Source organism: Crotalus tigris, unplaced genomic scaffold, assembly GCF_016545835.1.
Source record: "Crotalus tigris isolate CLP2741 ecotype Arizona unplaced genomic scaffold, ASM1654583v1 scf7180000023887.291335, whole genome shotgun sequence".
NCBI lineage: Eukaryota > Metazoa > Chordata > Lepidosauria > Squamata > Viperidae > Crotalus > Crotalus tigris.
The window spans coordinates 278607-291335 of NW_024100249.1; the positions used below are offsets into that span (position 1 = coordinate 278607).

Consider the following 12729-nt stretch of genomic DNA (forward strand, 5'->3'; position numbering starts at 1 on the left):
ACTTCAGCTCCCAGAATTCTGGGAGTTGAAGTCCACAAGTCTTAAAGTTGCCAAGGTTGAGGACCCCTGTACTACTGGGCTCATTCCTCCCCTTTCCTTATTTGAAAGGCTCCATCAACTCAGCTTTGTCATATGCCCGTGAAAGCTCGTTAGATTTCAATCTGGATTTATTCACCCTTCATCCTCGTGGGCCAATGCAACGCGCGCGCGCGTGTCCCCATATGGATCAACCTTTCTCTGAAGCTCGGCAGAGGGACGTTCCTCTTCGCCTGGCGCCTCTACTACCTGTGATTTTTCTACCTGGACCAGACTTCAGTTAAACCTAGCTGGACTCCAGGAAACAAGCCTGAAAAAGATCCACTGCGAAGAAGGCAAACGACAGCCAGGAACGCCCCCGGTGGTACTTCTGCATGGCCTGCTTCGACGCGTAGAAGCTTGGCCGGCCTTGCGGCGGCTCCTCCCGGCCTTCTCCTCCGCCTCCTCCTGTCCCGCGCCTGTCCTTCTTCTTACGGCCGCGGGAGGCAGGCGCGGTACCTGCCTGGGAGGAGCCGCCGCGCCGCGGGCAGGAAGATGGCGAGCGTGCAGCTGGAGTTCCAGGCCAGCGCTGGCGAGGCGGACCCGCAAAGCCGCCCGGTGCTGGTGCTGGGCCAGCTGCAGAACCTACACCGGCTGCCGTGGGCTCACGTGCGGGGCAAGCTGCAGCCCAGGGTGACCGAGGAGGTAACGCGGGGTCGGGCTTGGATCGCCTCGCTTCCTGAGCGGGCTGCCTACCGAACGCCCCGCCGCCCCTTGGAGAGGCGCTGTCCCCGATTTGAAGCCGCGGCTCCCCCCGCGCGTTGTTCTGCAGCCGCGGCCCTGCTCGCCTCTAGCCGGGACGCCCTCCCTCGCCCTTTCTCTTTCCAGACAGGCCTAGGCTGAGCCGGGAACCGCTCCAGCCGCGGCGATTGGGTTGAATCCCTTCTCCTGTCCCGGTGCCTTACTCGGGGCGGAGTTCCCTCTATGGAGTCCTCACTGTTGTCCGAGCTGGGTGCTTTGCTTGCAGATGTTCCATTATCCCAGTGTTTCTCAACCTTGACAATTTTAAGGCATGTGGACTTCAACTCCCAGAATTCCACAGCCAGCATTGCTGGCTGTGGAATTCTGGGAGTTGAAGTCCACATGCCTTAAAATTGTCAAGGTTGAGAAACACTGCATTATCCCAACTAAACTAGCGTGGATGATGTTACCGAGTCGGGTAATGAAATGTCTGCAAGCAAACCACCCAGCTCGGAGAACCCTGAGCTACAGATACTCTCTTCCAGTGGTAGAATGCCTTCTGCCTGGGGGTTGCAGCTCTCCACCCCCCATGGAGAGCTTTGCCAAATGGAGAGGGGTGCGGGGCGCAGCGGTATTCTGACTCCGGTGCCGAGGATCTGGTCTTCATAGCTGTCGGTGCAGATTCCGAATTCAGTGGATTTTGAAATTGCTAAGCTGGTGACACTCTGCTGCCTGGGCTTTGTCGAAGTACCCCCACCCCTTTGCCCCAGTTAATCAGGTAGGCTTCCAGATGTTTGCTCGCCTCTTTTGCATACCTTCCTAAGAGAGATTCAGTGGCCTTCGGGTTAGACAACCGTGGTTCTTTTATGACTCGTGGACTTCAATACCCAGAATTCCTGAACCAGACATGCTGGCTCAGGAATTCTGGGATTTGAAGTCCACGAGTCATAAAAGAGCCAAGGTTGCCTACCTCTGGTTGGTAGGTAATGCTTTGAAAAGTCACAGATTTAGGCTGGGTCAAAATGTTTCTTGCTCCTTTGAAGCATAGGATGTTGGATAAACCTAATCTTTGTGCCTAATAAAGAGTTGTTTATGATTTAAAGTGTTGTGTGAGCTCAGCCAATTGTGTTTGAATCAGTGAGGTATGGTTAAGCAAAATAAGTAAAACATAAGATGTTGTGTGAATGGAGCCTTAGATTATGCTGGTGGGGGAACTTTTTGAGTTGAAATCCATCCATATTAAAGTTCCTGAGATTGAGAAACACTGATCTAGATTTTATTTGATTTTCTCCAATATTCTTTTATTGATAAGGAAGTTGAATGGATTTCCTTACAGGTAATCCTTGACTTACAACCATTCATTTAGCAATCAAAGTTACAAAGGCCATGAAAAAAGTATAGGCATAGAAATTTAATAATTTGAATGATGAAAAAATTAACATTTATGACCTGTCCTCACACTTACAACCATCATAGCATCCCCAAAGACACCTGAACAAAATTTGGGTGCTTGGCAACTGGCATCTATTTACAGCTGTTGCAGCATCCTGGTGTCAGGTGATTACCATTTGTGATCTTCCCGGCTGGCTTCCAATAAGTGAAGTCAAAGGGGGAAGCTGGATTTGCTTAACAACTGCATGATTCACTTAACTGCAGTGATTCACTTTACAACTGTGGCAAAAAAGTCATAAAATCAACTACCCTGCTTAGCAATGAAAACTCTGGTCAATCAGTTGTGGTTGTAAATTGAAGATTACCTGTACAAGAGGATTTTTCATCTTTAGCACTCTGAAGACACCTGGACTTCAACTCTCAGAATTTCTCAGCCAGCCATGCCATATATAGCATCCATTTATCTACTGTATATAGAAATCTGGAGCTGCCATTTCTCTTTATTTTACAACTACAGCTGTTATTGTATACCCGGATAGAATTTCCAGCTCTTATAATTTCACAATGGGAGTATGAAATTCAAGCTTTTAAGATTTGAACTAGGCCTACCCTCAGCCATGGAAGCATACAGAGTATGTGGTCCCAGTCACTCTCAGCCCAATTTACAGGATTATTGTTGGGAAGAATTGAAGAGTGCTACAAATGCAGGCTTGGCCCTCTGGTGAGCTTTAAATCTAATAAACATTTCACAGTACAATAGAGTTCAAATAGAACAGTGTTTCTCAACCTTGGCAGCTTTAAAACGTGTGGACTTCAACTCCCAGAATTCCCCAGCCAGTATGCGGAGAGGAAGAATGTTCTCTGCTAGTGCGCGTACACATACACACACACATACCGACACCGTCCCTACCTTGTCAGCTGGCATCTGAGTCACTTCCTCAATCTTCCCTCAGCAGCCACCACTGTTGAAAGATTTCAGAAGCCAAGCTTGGTTCCAAAGCAGCTAATGGCCACTTGCCTATTGGGCCTTGCTACCAGCCAATTGAGGACAGGGGCCAGAGAGAGGCAGGGGAAAAGGCAGGAATACACTTCTCCCTTGTATTGTGCAACCTATCGGTTTCTGGGAAGTGTAGTCAGAAAGCATGTTGGCACTGAAGTAACCACAGCTTTCCCAATTTTCATTGCCACAGAAATCATAGGTCCCAACATGGCTGACTCAGGAATTCTGGGAGTTGAAGTCCACGAGTCATAAAACAGCCATGGTTACCTACCCCTGAGATAGGACAAGGGTATCTCATAAGAGCCATGATGGCACAGTGATTAGAATCCAGCACTGCAGGCAAACTGCACACAGCCTGGAGTTCAATCCTGATGGGGTTCAAGGTTGACTCAGCTTTCCATCCTTCCAAGGTTGGGGGCATATGCAAATAATGCTCGTGCATTGTAAACCACCTGGAGAGTGCTTTAAAACATTATGGGGCGGGATATAAGTCTAAATACTATTACTATCCTCAGGGTATGGTCTAAAAAAGTATGATAGCAATCACAATGGTGCAGTTGAAGCTGTGCCTTTTTTTAAATACACTACATGCATAAAAAATGGGCAGAGCTTCAGGCACACCATTGTGGTTGCCATCTTGACTTTTTTGGGCCATCCCCTGAGGACCTCCTTGGTGAAGGTTCTGCTTCCTGCAGAAGACATAAACTTTTGCTTGAAGAACAGTTGCCTGCAGAAGACATAAACTTTTCCTTTCGGTTCTCAGATATGGCAAGCGGCATTAAATACTTTGAACCCCAACCCTACCGACAGTTGTCCCCTCTACCTGAATCATGCCACAGTAGCTGCTTTACCTTCCCGGGTGAGTCGACATAACAGCCCGTCTGCTGCTCAGTTCCTGACCCGGGTTATCCGACCGTGTTTGCCTGGAGGAACCAAGAGATGCATCCTTGTAAGTGAAGATGGGAGAGGAAGCAAAGTGGGAAGGGAGTGATTTTTCTTAAATTCCAGATTGCAGTTTAGTGGCAGCCTTATGTAATAATTGTTCTCGGTTATGACGGTAATAAAAAGTCACCATGTGACCAATCATTGCATTGATAATCTTTTCAGATGTGTAATGCAAAGGAAAGCTGAAGGAAGATCCTAAGCACAGTTGCAGTTTCATTTGATGGCCACTTTGCTTAACAACCAAGTTGCTGGCCAATTGTAGTTGCTAAATAAGGACTACGCTGCAGTTAATTTCTAAAACAGAGGTGGCTATCTCTTGAGGCCAAGTGTGCTTGGTGAGATCAGTTAAAGGCCTAGCAATTGTCTACTTGTAGTATCCAAATCTTGGTGAGATTTTTTTTATGTTGTTATGATAATTTAGACCAATTGGTTATCTTACCGACAATATTATGCCAATCCAGAAATAGATCAGATTAATTGGTTGTGTTAATGCAATTGCTGAGATTTGTGAATGTTCGTTGTAATTCTCTCTGCAGCCTAAATCAGTGCTTCTCTCAGATGGACTGTACAAATTGTCACTATTCAAGCAAGAACTAGTGTTTTTGTGGGTAGACTACATAACAGCAAAACAATTATCATTCTTCCAGGAAATTAGCCATCCATCATAATGCTTTGCTTATTTTAAACTTGTAATCTGCTTTCTGTGTCTAGAGACACAGAACAGAAATGGAACAAAATAATTGTCTCCAGCTTCATTGCAGCCCAAAAGCCACTGATGAAAAATTACTCTGAAGGCTGTAATTGCCCAGATGTAAGTGTGTAAGATGACAGAAGGGATTTTCAAGCTTTTTCAGGCTACAGAACCCGTTGTTCTTTTTTTAAATCCTCAGAAATGCTGACCAAAAGGCAAAATTCTAGCATAGTTTTTCCACAGAGCAACTTTAAGATATGTGGACTGCAACTCCCAGAATTCCCTAGCCAGACATGTTGGCTGGAGAATTCTAAATCTGCCCAGTTAAAAAACATTGCTCTTATGATAGAAAACGAGCTAAATATTTTGGTTTTTCTTTATCTCTTGCAGAACATTACCGGGTTCTTGTGGGATTCAGGGGTTCCAGGGAAGTAAAACTTGTTCAATATACTTTTTTTTTGAAAAAAATTGGTGTTGATTAACTATTTCAGATGGTGTGTGAGCGCTCAGAAGTCTTTGCTTCAGCTTGTGCCATAGCTCGGGCCTTCCCACTCTTCACCCTTCGCTCCAGTTCATCTAGACGTACAGAGAAGAAGACTGTGGTTGTGGAGTTTTTCCTGGTTGGGCAGAACAATGGCCCAGTAGAGGTTGAGATGCTGAAAGTAAGTTGACATTCTCCAGAGAATGCTTCAGATTACAAACAAACAAATGATTTACAGATATTCCTCACTTAACTACAGTAATTGGAACCAGAATTTCCATCACTAAACAATACAGTCGTAAAGCACAACATCAAGTGACCGTGCCACTTGGTGTTGGTGGTTTTGGCAGTGCCCAGTTGCCGTCATTAAGCAAATCATTGTGGGTTAAGTTACATGAACCGCAATTTCCAGCTTCCTGCCAGCTTCCCCACTGACTTTGCTACTGGGAATCTGGCAAGGAAAATCACAAATTGTGATTACACAACTACAAGACACTACAACAGTTGGAAATCTAGGCCTCTTGCCAGATGACTACGGAGGTTCTGCAAGTGCTGGAACTTCAGTCATGACTACCATTCGTTCACGCTGTTGCAAGTTCAAATAGTTACTGAACAATTGGTCATTAAATGAGGATAAGCTCTACAGTGTGCTACTCTCTTCCACCAGGGCGTGGTCTAACCTACCATTAAAATGAACAATAAAATATGTACAGACTATGAAACTTATCAGTGATTGCAAAAATTACCATCATCAAGCTTTTTTGAATATAACATCCTACGCCTAAGTTCACAGTACCTGAACAGATACTCTGCAGGGACATTGAGTGAAAAGACCCACTATCCTCAATCTTTGCTCCTAATGAATGAGAACTAGATAGTCTTGTTGATCATATCTGAAGAGGAACTGGTTAGGAAAGGCTGTAATTGAATTAGACATAAATACATTTTCTGTTTGGAGATAATTTGGAAGTTTCTCTGACAGATTTCTTTGGTGGTGATAAAAGCCAATGCATTACATATTTCTCCACACCTTAAGTGATTTTTGGTGTTGTTATCACAATTTAACATTGTTGGTGGCCAGAGTGGTGGGGAGTACTGTGTTTTTTATCATTCCTTTCTAAGTATATATAAGATGACAGAGCCTGGCCAAATGTTGAATGTCAATGTCCCATTCATATAAGGATGGGAGACCACAAGGAAGCCCTAAGTCTTCAGCTAGACCAGGAAGTCAGCACATATCCTGGAAGAAGGCAATGGCTGATTGTTTCTGTGCTGCTCCCAACAAAACTAAAGGCTGGTTTTAATTTAGGGTTAGAGGTTTCATGCTGCCAGCTCCTCTCCTAATACTTCATTATTAACTCTTACAACTACAAACCCTGCTGTGTTAAAATTGACTAGCCCAAAATTTTTAATTCCTGGTCATTCGTGATTCTTAAAAAGTCTATGGGCAATAAAAATATACTGTTTGGGTGAAACAAAGCTCTATCAACACAGACTCCCTTTATTTATTTTATCTTTTTAGTGTCTAGAAAATGCTACAGAAGGGGTTAGACTGGCAGCTCGAATTGTTGACACCCCTTGCAATGAAATGAACACTGACAAGTTCCTGGAGGTTGGTGATGCCTTTCAAATATTGGTGTTTTTCCAGTGAATTTGAAAAATTCTATCTAGGATTCATTTTTGTTTCTAGCAAAATCCTTTTTCCAAAGGCCTTTACTTATCATTTGATCCAGAAATAATTCACAGTTGCAAGCAGAGCTTTATGAAGCTGAAGGATTAAATTAGTCTTTCTTAGGATTGTAGGAGAAGAGCATGCAGAGCAGGGTGGAGTTAAATGTGTCATCAGTTTAGAATCCTTACGTTTGCACAAATAGTCCATCCTTTTCTGTATTTGATTGATCTGCCTTTCTTCCAAAGAAACCCTATAATAAGGACCATGGGGAATTGGGTATGTAAAGCCAAAGTTGCAATGACATAGCTTAAATGTTGGACTTTACAGTGTGGTTTTTGAAAGTGATTGGTCATTTGATGATGATCAAGTGATGCCTTCTTTTACTCTTTTGGAAGGAAATCAGAAAAGTGGGAAAAGATTTGGGGATTGTGCCAACTATTTTTCAAAATGAAGAACTAAAGGAGAAAGGATTTGGAGGTCAGTCAAAGCGGTAAAATTTATTTATTTTTTCTTTCTTTCTCCTCTCATATTCCCTAGACCAGGGGTCCCCAACCCCCGTTCCATGGACCAGTACCGGGCCGTAGCATGCCAGCAAACAAGCAAAGTCCCATCTGCAGGATGCAGGCAGCACACAAAACCATGCCCCCTCTGGTCCACGTAAAAACCTCTCTCCGTGTAACCAGTCCCTGGTGCCCAAAAGGTTGGGGACCTCTGCCCTAGAGAACTGTTTCTTAACTCAGCCTTTCTCAGATGGCACAGAGTTCTTAAGAGTTTGCTGTGCTGGATGAGAACTGTAGTCTTAACATATATTTGGAGAAGATTGGCATCTCTGATTTCAACCCCTTCTGATTCATTGATTGATTATGTAACATCAAATCAGTCTTCAGTATTCCTTGCTTAGTGACCATTCGAAGTTACAATCAACCCCTTAAAAAGCTACCTACAACTTGGTCCATGAATTCCAATGGATGGATTTGTTCAGTGATCCATTTGTTTTTTTCTTAACTATCATGGAATTCTCAAGAGTCTTCAGGACAACATTTCAAAAGCGTCAATGCTCCTTATCCAGCTTCTTCAAAATCCTCTAATGATTTGGGTCTTGCAAAAATAATAAGATTTCATTGGTCATCATTCTAGACATAATCCTTAAACTTTGTCAGTTGCTGTTCAGAAATTTAAGGCTTGTAGAACAAGGCAGAATTTTCAGAAAGTGAGGAACATGGGAGGGCCTCAAAGATGCTATAGACTTTGCACAAGTCTTTGAGGTCCTGCCATGTATTTTAGAAGTTTCTCTACCCATCTCTTATGCAGAATGACGATATCATGCTTAAAATACTGAGAGTCCTTGTGTAGTGACTGAAATTGCTTTCAGCAAAATGGTTGCAAAATGAACCACATGAATGATGGGGGAAAGGGAGAGAGAGAATAATTCCTTGTGTCTTCCTTCTTCTCCAGGCATCTATGGGGTTGGAAAAGCAGCTGTTCACCCACCTGCTCTAGCTGTGCTCAGTCATACTCCAGAAGGAGCCACACAGACTATTGCCTGGGTTGGAAAGGGCATTGTCTATGACACTGGAGGACTCAGCATCAAAGGAAAGGTAAGTTCAGAGTCTGTTCCTGGGATGAGCTGTCAGATTACTCTAATATCCATGTGTTAAATGGACTCCAAGAAATGTTCTCCTTGCCCTTACTCACATCTCTACCTCAACATCTGAATGAAGCCATAACTGATGACTAAGTGACATTAGTTAATTAGTTAGTTAAATATGCAGCAGCTTCACAAATTAGGTTTTATACATACCCTTACCACTTCGGATTAAATGTTGATATAGAAGGAGAGGCAAAGATATGCATGGAATGAAGAGATGGAAAAATTGTCTATCGATGACATCTGCTACTTTGATTGGAGGAAGTTTCACTGAACTTGTTGCACTTCGCTTTTGAGAAGAAGGACATGCAGCTATTAGCCAGGTATACTTTGCCTTCAATGGCTTTGAGATAAATGCCTTGCATTTCTGCTTTTATTTTGCTAGACAACAATGCCTGGAATGAAACGAGATTGTGGTGGAGCTGCTGCTATTTTGGGTGCCTTCAAGGCCACTGTGAAACAAGTAAGTGAAATTCTGCACATCACAGAAGATAGTTGGTATAACCTATCTATGGTCAAGCTATGGTAATAATGAGATTTAGTTATTTATATTTCACGTTTCTTAATTGCCCATTTCCCTCAGAGAGGGGCTTCTTGGGGTTATGAATATATTTTCTGTGAATCTTATCAGACCTTGGGGTTCCATGGTTCCATCTTACACGCAGCTCTTAGTGACAATGGGCTCCTCCTCCCTTACAATCTGATTTTGTGGTTCTGATATGCCCTCCCTCCACCATGGTCATGAAACCACATTTCAGGCACTCAGTAATGGTCTGCATTTGCAGCATCCCATGATCATGTGACCACGGTTTACGGTATTTTTGCCCCAAAGCAGCATTTACTTCTAATTTTTGGCAAAAAAAAAAAAAAACAACCTATAGTAAACAATGGGTTTTGCTTAATAACTGTGATGTTCGTTTAATGACCACCACAAAAAAGGGCAGTCTCCATTTTGGTTGTAAGCTGAGGACTGCCTATAGTCTCCTTTCCTCGGATTGTAAAGAAACTGCTTTTGCTAGAATTAACATGGGTACTCAAGTCCTGTGTATATGAACGCATGCATGCAATTCTCCAAATCACATTCACACAGTCATGGAGCCATATATACGTAGTTCTAATTGAACTTGCAAGTAGTATTCCAATACAGAATACCTTTCACATTAACTTTGAAATGCTTGTGATAAAGTAGGGATATCATTGCAGCAATCCATAGAATTTGAAATATTCTGCACACCTGTACACATTTTATTTGATTTTATTGTAATTGTAAATATTGTGTGCATGTATTTTTTTTCTTTTCATATGAGGCATCTGGAATGAAGAAAGTCAGACTAAAAAATCAAATGGAATGTAAATCAGTAGAATACATATTTATGTACAGTATATGCACATATTCAGCCAGATGACAATAGCACAGCAATTAAAGTAATGTCATCAAAAAGGTAGCATCCATTTAGTAACATATGCATACTTAGCAATCAGTAAGTCTATAAAAGAAGAAAAAGAAGATCTTCCAAAGTTCTACATTTCAAAACTTCAAACTTGCAATAGAAAAACCCTAATTTTCCCCCCTCTAAAAAAGTGAAAACTTCCTTATCTTCAGCCTGACACATCCAGTTGAACTGTGAGAATGATAAATCTTCTGTAATAGAGTATCGAAATATGAACTAAAAAGCATATTTGAAGTGCTGAGCAAGGAAGTCTAATCTGGTAGATATGCCAAATTATGATTTACTCATTATTTTGGTACTTTTGTTAAGATAAATCTTTGCTATAAGGCTCCATTTTCCCTAGAATTCAAATAAAGGCATGCTCAAGATGCGCAACGGCCATTTTCATTGTCACTGTGCTCTCAGCTTGGCGGTGTGTGTTCTTTGGTTGAAGTCAGATTCAGCAAATCACTCTGTTGACTTCTGGCTGTGCTGGGAACCCCTGGGAACAACATATGAAGTTGGAAGGAAGCCACCAGCTGCTCCTTTCTCTTGATCTCAATTTAGCTTTAGGACCAAGGGAAGCCCTTGAGTCCATCCAGCTTAATCTCACCTGTCGGTTGGCAGGAGCCATGCTATCAGATTTAGACAGGATTTTTTTCCCAACCCTACATGAAAATCCAGGGGATTGAATTTGGGATTTCAACAAAGCACATGCCTTACTATTAAATTCCTTCTCTTCCATGAAGCATCATTTTCTACCTTCTTTATTCTGCCATACCTTGGGAATGTATGAAAGTGGGTTTTTTTTTTGTTTTGTTTTGTTTTGTTTTTTGCTAGATTTGACCTCCCTGGAATTTCTGTACAAACGTTGACTTCAGAAATTAAATTCCGAGCATCTAAAAATCAAATAAGTCACAAAGATGTGGGCCCAAATATTTTCCGCTTGGTCAAGTTTGACAATTTGAAAGCTGTATAACATTTTATTCCATTTTCCCCAAATATTCCCCAACTAGGTCTAGAATCAATATTTTTGCGTCCAACAATTCAATGGAACAGACTGGATCCTGAGATGAATGTGCTAATTGTAATCATACACAATTGAATAGGATAAAAAATCAGATTCAGAGTTTTCCAGTTTCCCTATCCGTTGCCAGTTGCATAAAAATTCCATTGCATAAAATGGACTGTTACATGATCATTACTTATCATTCAGATATGGAGGATAGATGGAGATAGTGAAAACGCAAGCATTGGAATACTCGGACAAAGTCTTATTGAAAACTTCAAAAAGAAATACTAAAGAACAGTAAATCCTATTGCTGTAAAGCTTGCTGGCAGCTCTGTCCCTTGCCCCAACTGCCTGGGGATCCAGATCTGTAAACACATTCTCTGCAGTGATTTAATGAACAGTAGGCCAGCCAAGAAAATTGGTCAGAAGATAACTTAAATGTTAAATTAGCAATTTAAACAGCATCTCCCTTAGAAAAAAAAAGGCTGTTAGCAGCCCCGAGTTAACCTCCTCAAATGAAGGAAAATTATTTAGATCTCTTCAAATCAAGCCAAATAAAAACATTAGAGCAGTGGTTCTCAACCTGTGAGTCGGGACCCCATTTGGGGTCGAATGACCATTTCCCGGGGGTCGCCAAACAACGCAGTCCGTCATTTTTTTCCCCCTTTTCCTTAGCTGTGCTACTCCTTTTTATTCTATTGGCTTTTGAAAGTCAATAGAACAGACTCTCTTGAATAGAGTCTAATTCTATTGGCTTTCAAAAGCCAATAGGAATTGTCCAGGCTGTCTCTGCCCTGCTGAGCCCGCCAAAAGTCCCATTCTGCAAACGGTGCTGCACCAGTTGACTAGTCCTCGACTTATGACCGGTTGAGTAGTCCTTGACTTACAACTGGTTGGGGGGTCGCAGCATTAAAAAGGTTGAGAACCACTGCATTAGAGACATGCTTTCAGTTTTTTAAACATTACATTTGAAAGGGAGGGAGGTAAAGGGATTGTTTCAATTTAACCAAATTCAATAGATTCACTATATTTTTTTGAAACTGGCCTTTTGGTAACAGTACAGTTAGCAGTTATTAACTTTTTTATCTAAGCTTTCCTATATTTAAGTTTTGGATATATTTCTATTTTTCTTTTAGTAATATATTAATTTTGCCTATATTTTTAATCCTCTTTATATGATGTATGAAGTATTTGAATGTGTAAGTTGGAGGGCATTGTGTGTGCATACACGTTTGTGGGTGTCTGTCCAGTGGTGGGATTCAGATATGTGAACAACTGGTTCTCTGTGTGGATGCCACTTCCGGAAGTCCATTCTGGACCTGGGCAACAAAAATTAGCTACCGGCTCTGCCAAAGTGGTGCGAACCGGCTGAATCCCACCACTGTGTCCGTCCATTTGTATAAGGCGCTGCCTAGCATTTTTCCATGGCTTGAGCCAGGGATACTTGTAAAATACACAGGCTTAAATCTATAGTTTGGCTATGGTATGTGGACATTTTGCATTTCTTTATTTGTATGCCTTCCAGTCCCAAAAGCTCTTGTGAAATGGATAAGCAACAAATTTTAAAAGGAGAAAAAATAAAGAACAACAAAGGGACCTGTATCTCCTAGAGGTGCTGGTTGAACATCAGTTGAGGTGTCCTTTTTCTTCCTGTAACAGGGCTTTAAAGACAATCTTCATGCTGTGTTTTGCTTGGCTGAGA

General features: G+C 42.1%; 1 protein-coding gene across 1 annotated transcript; it reads left to right on the top strand.

The window, feature by feature from the left end:
* Positions 1–520: 520 nt before the first annotated feature.
* NPEPL1 (aminopeptidase like 1) lies at positions 521–12725 on the top strand (the record flags this gene model as incomplete). Its single annotated transcript, XM_039322204.1, has 8 exons — positions 521–720; positions 3912–4097; positions 5276–5446; positions 6788–6877; positions 7333–7414; positions 8393–8535; positions 8971–9048; positions 12687–12725. Coding segments are annotated over exons 1-8 (939 nt in total), but the record flags the coding sequence as incomplete, so codon positions are not given.
* Between the last annotated feature and the right edge of the window lie 4 nt (positions 12726–12729).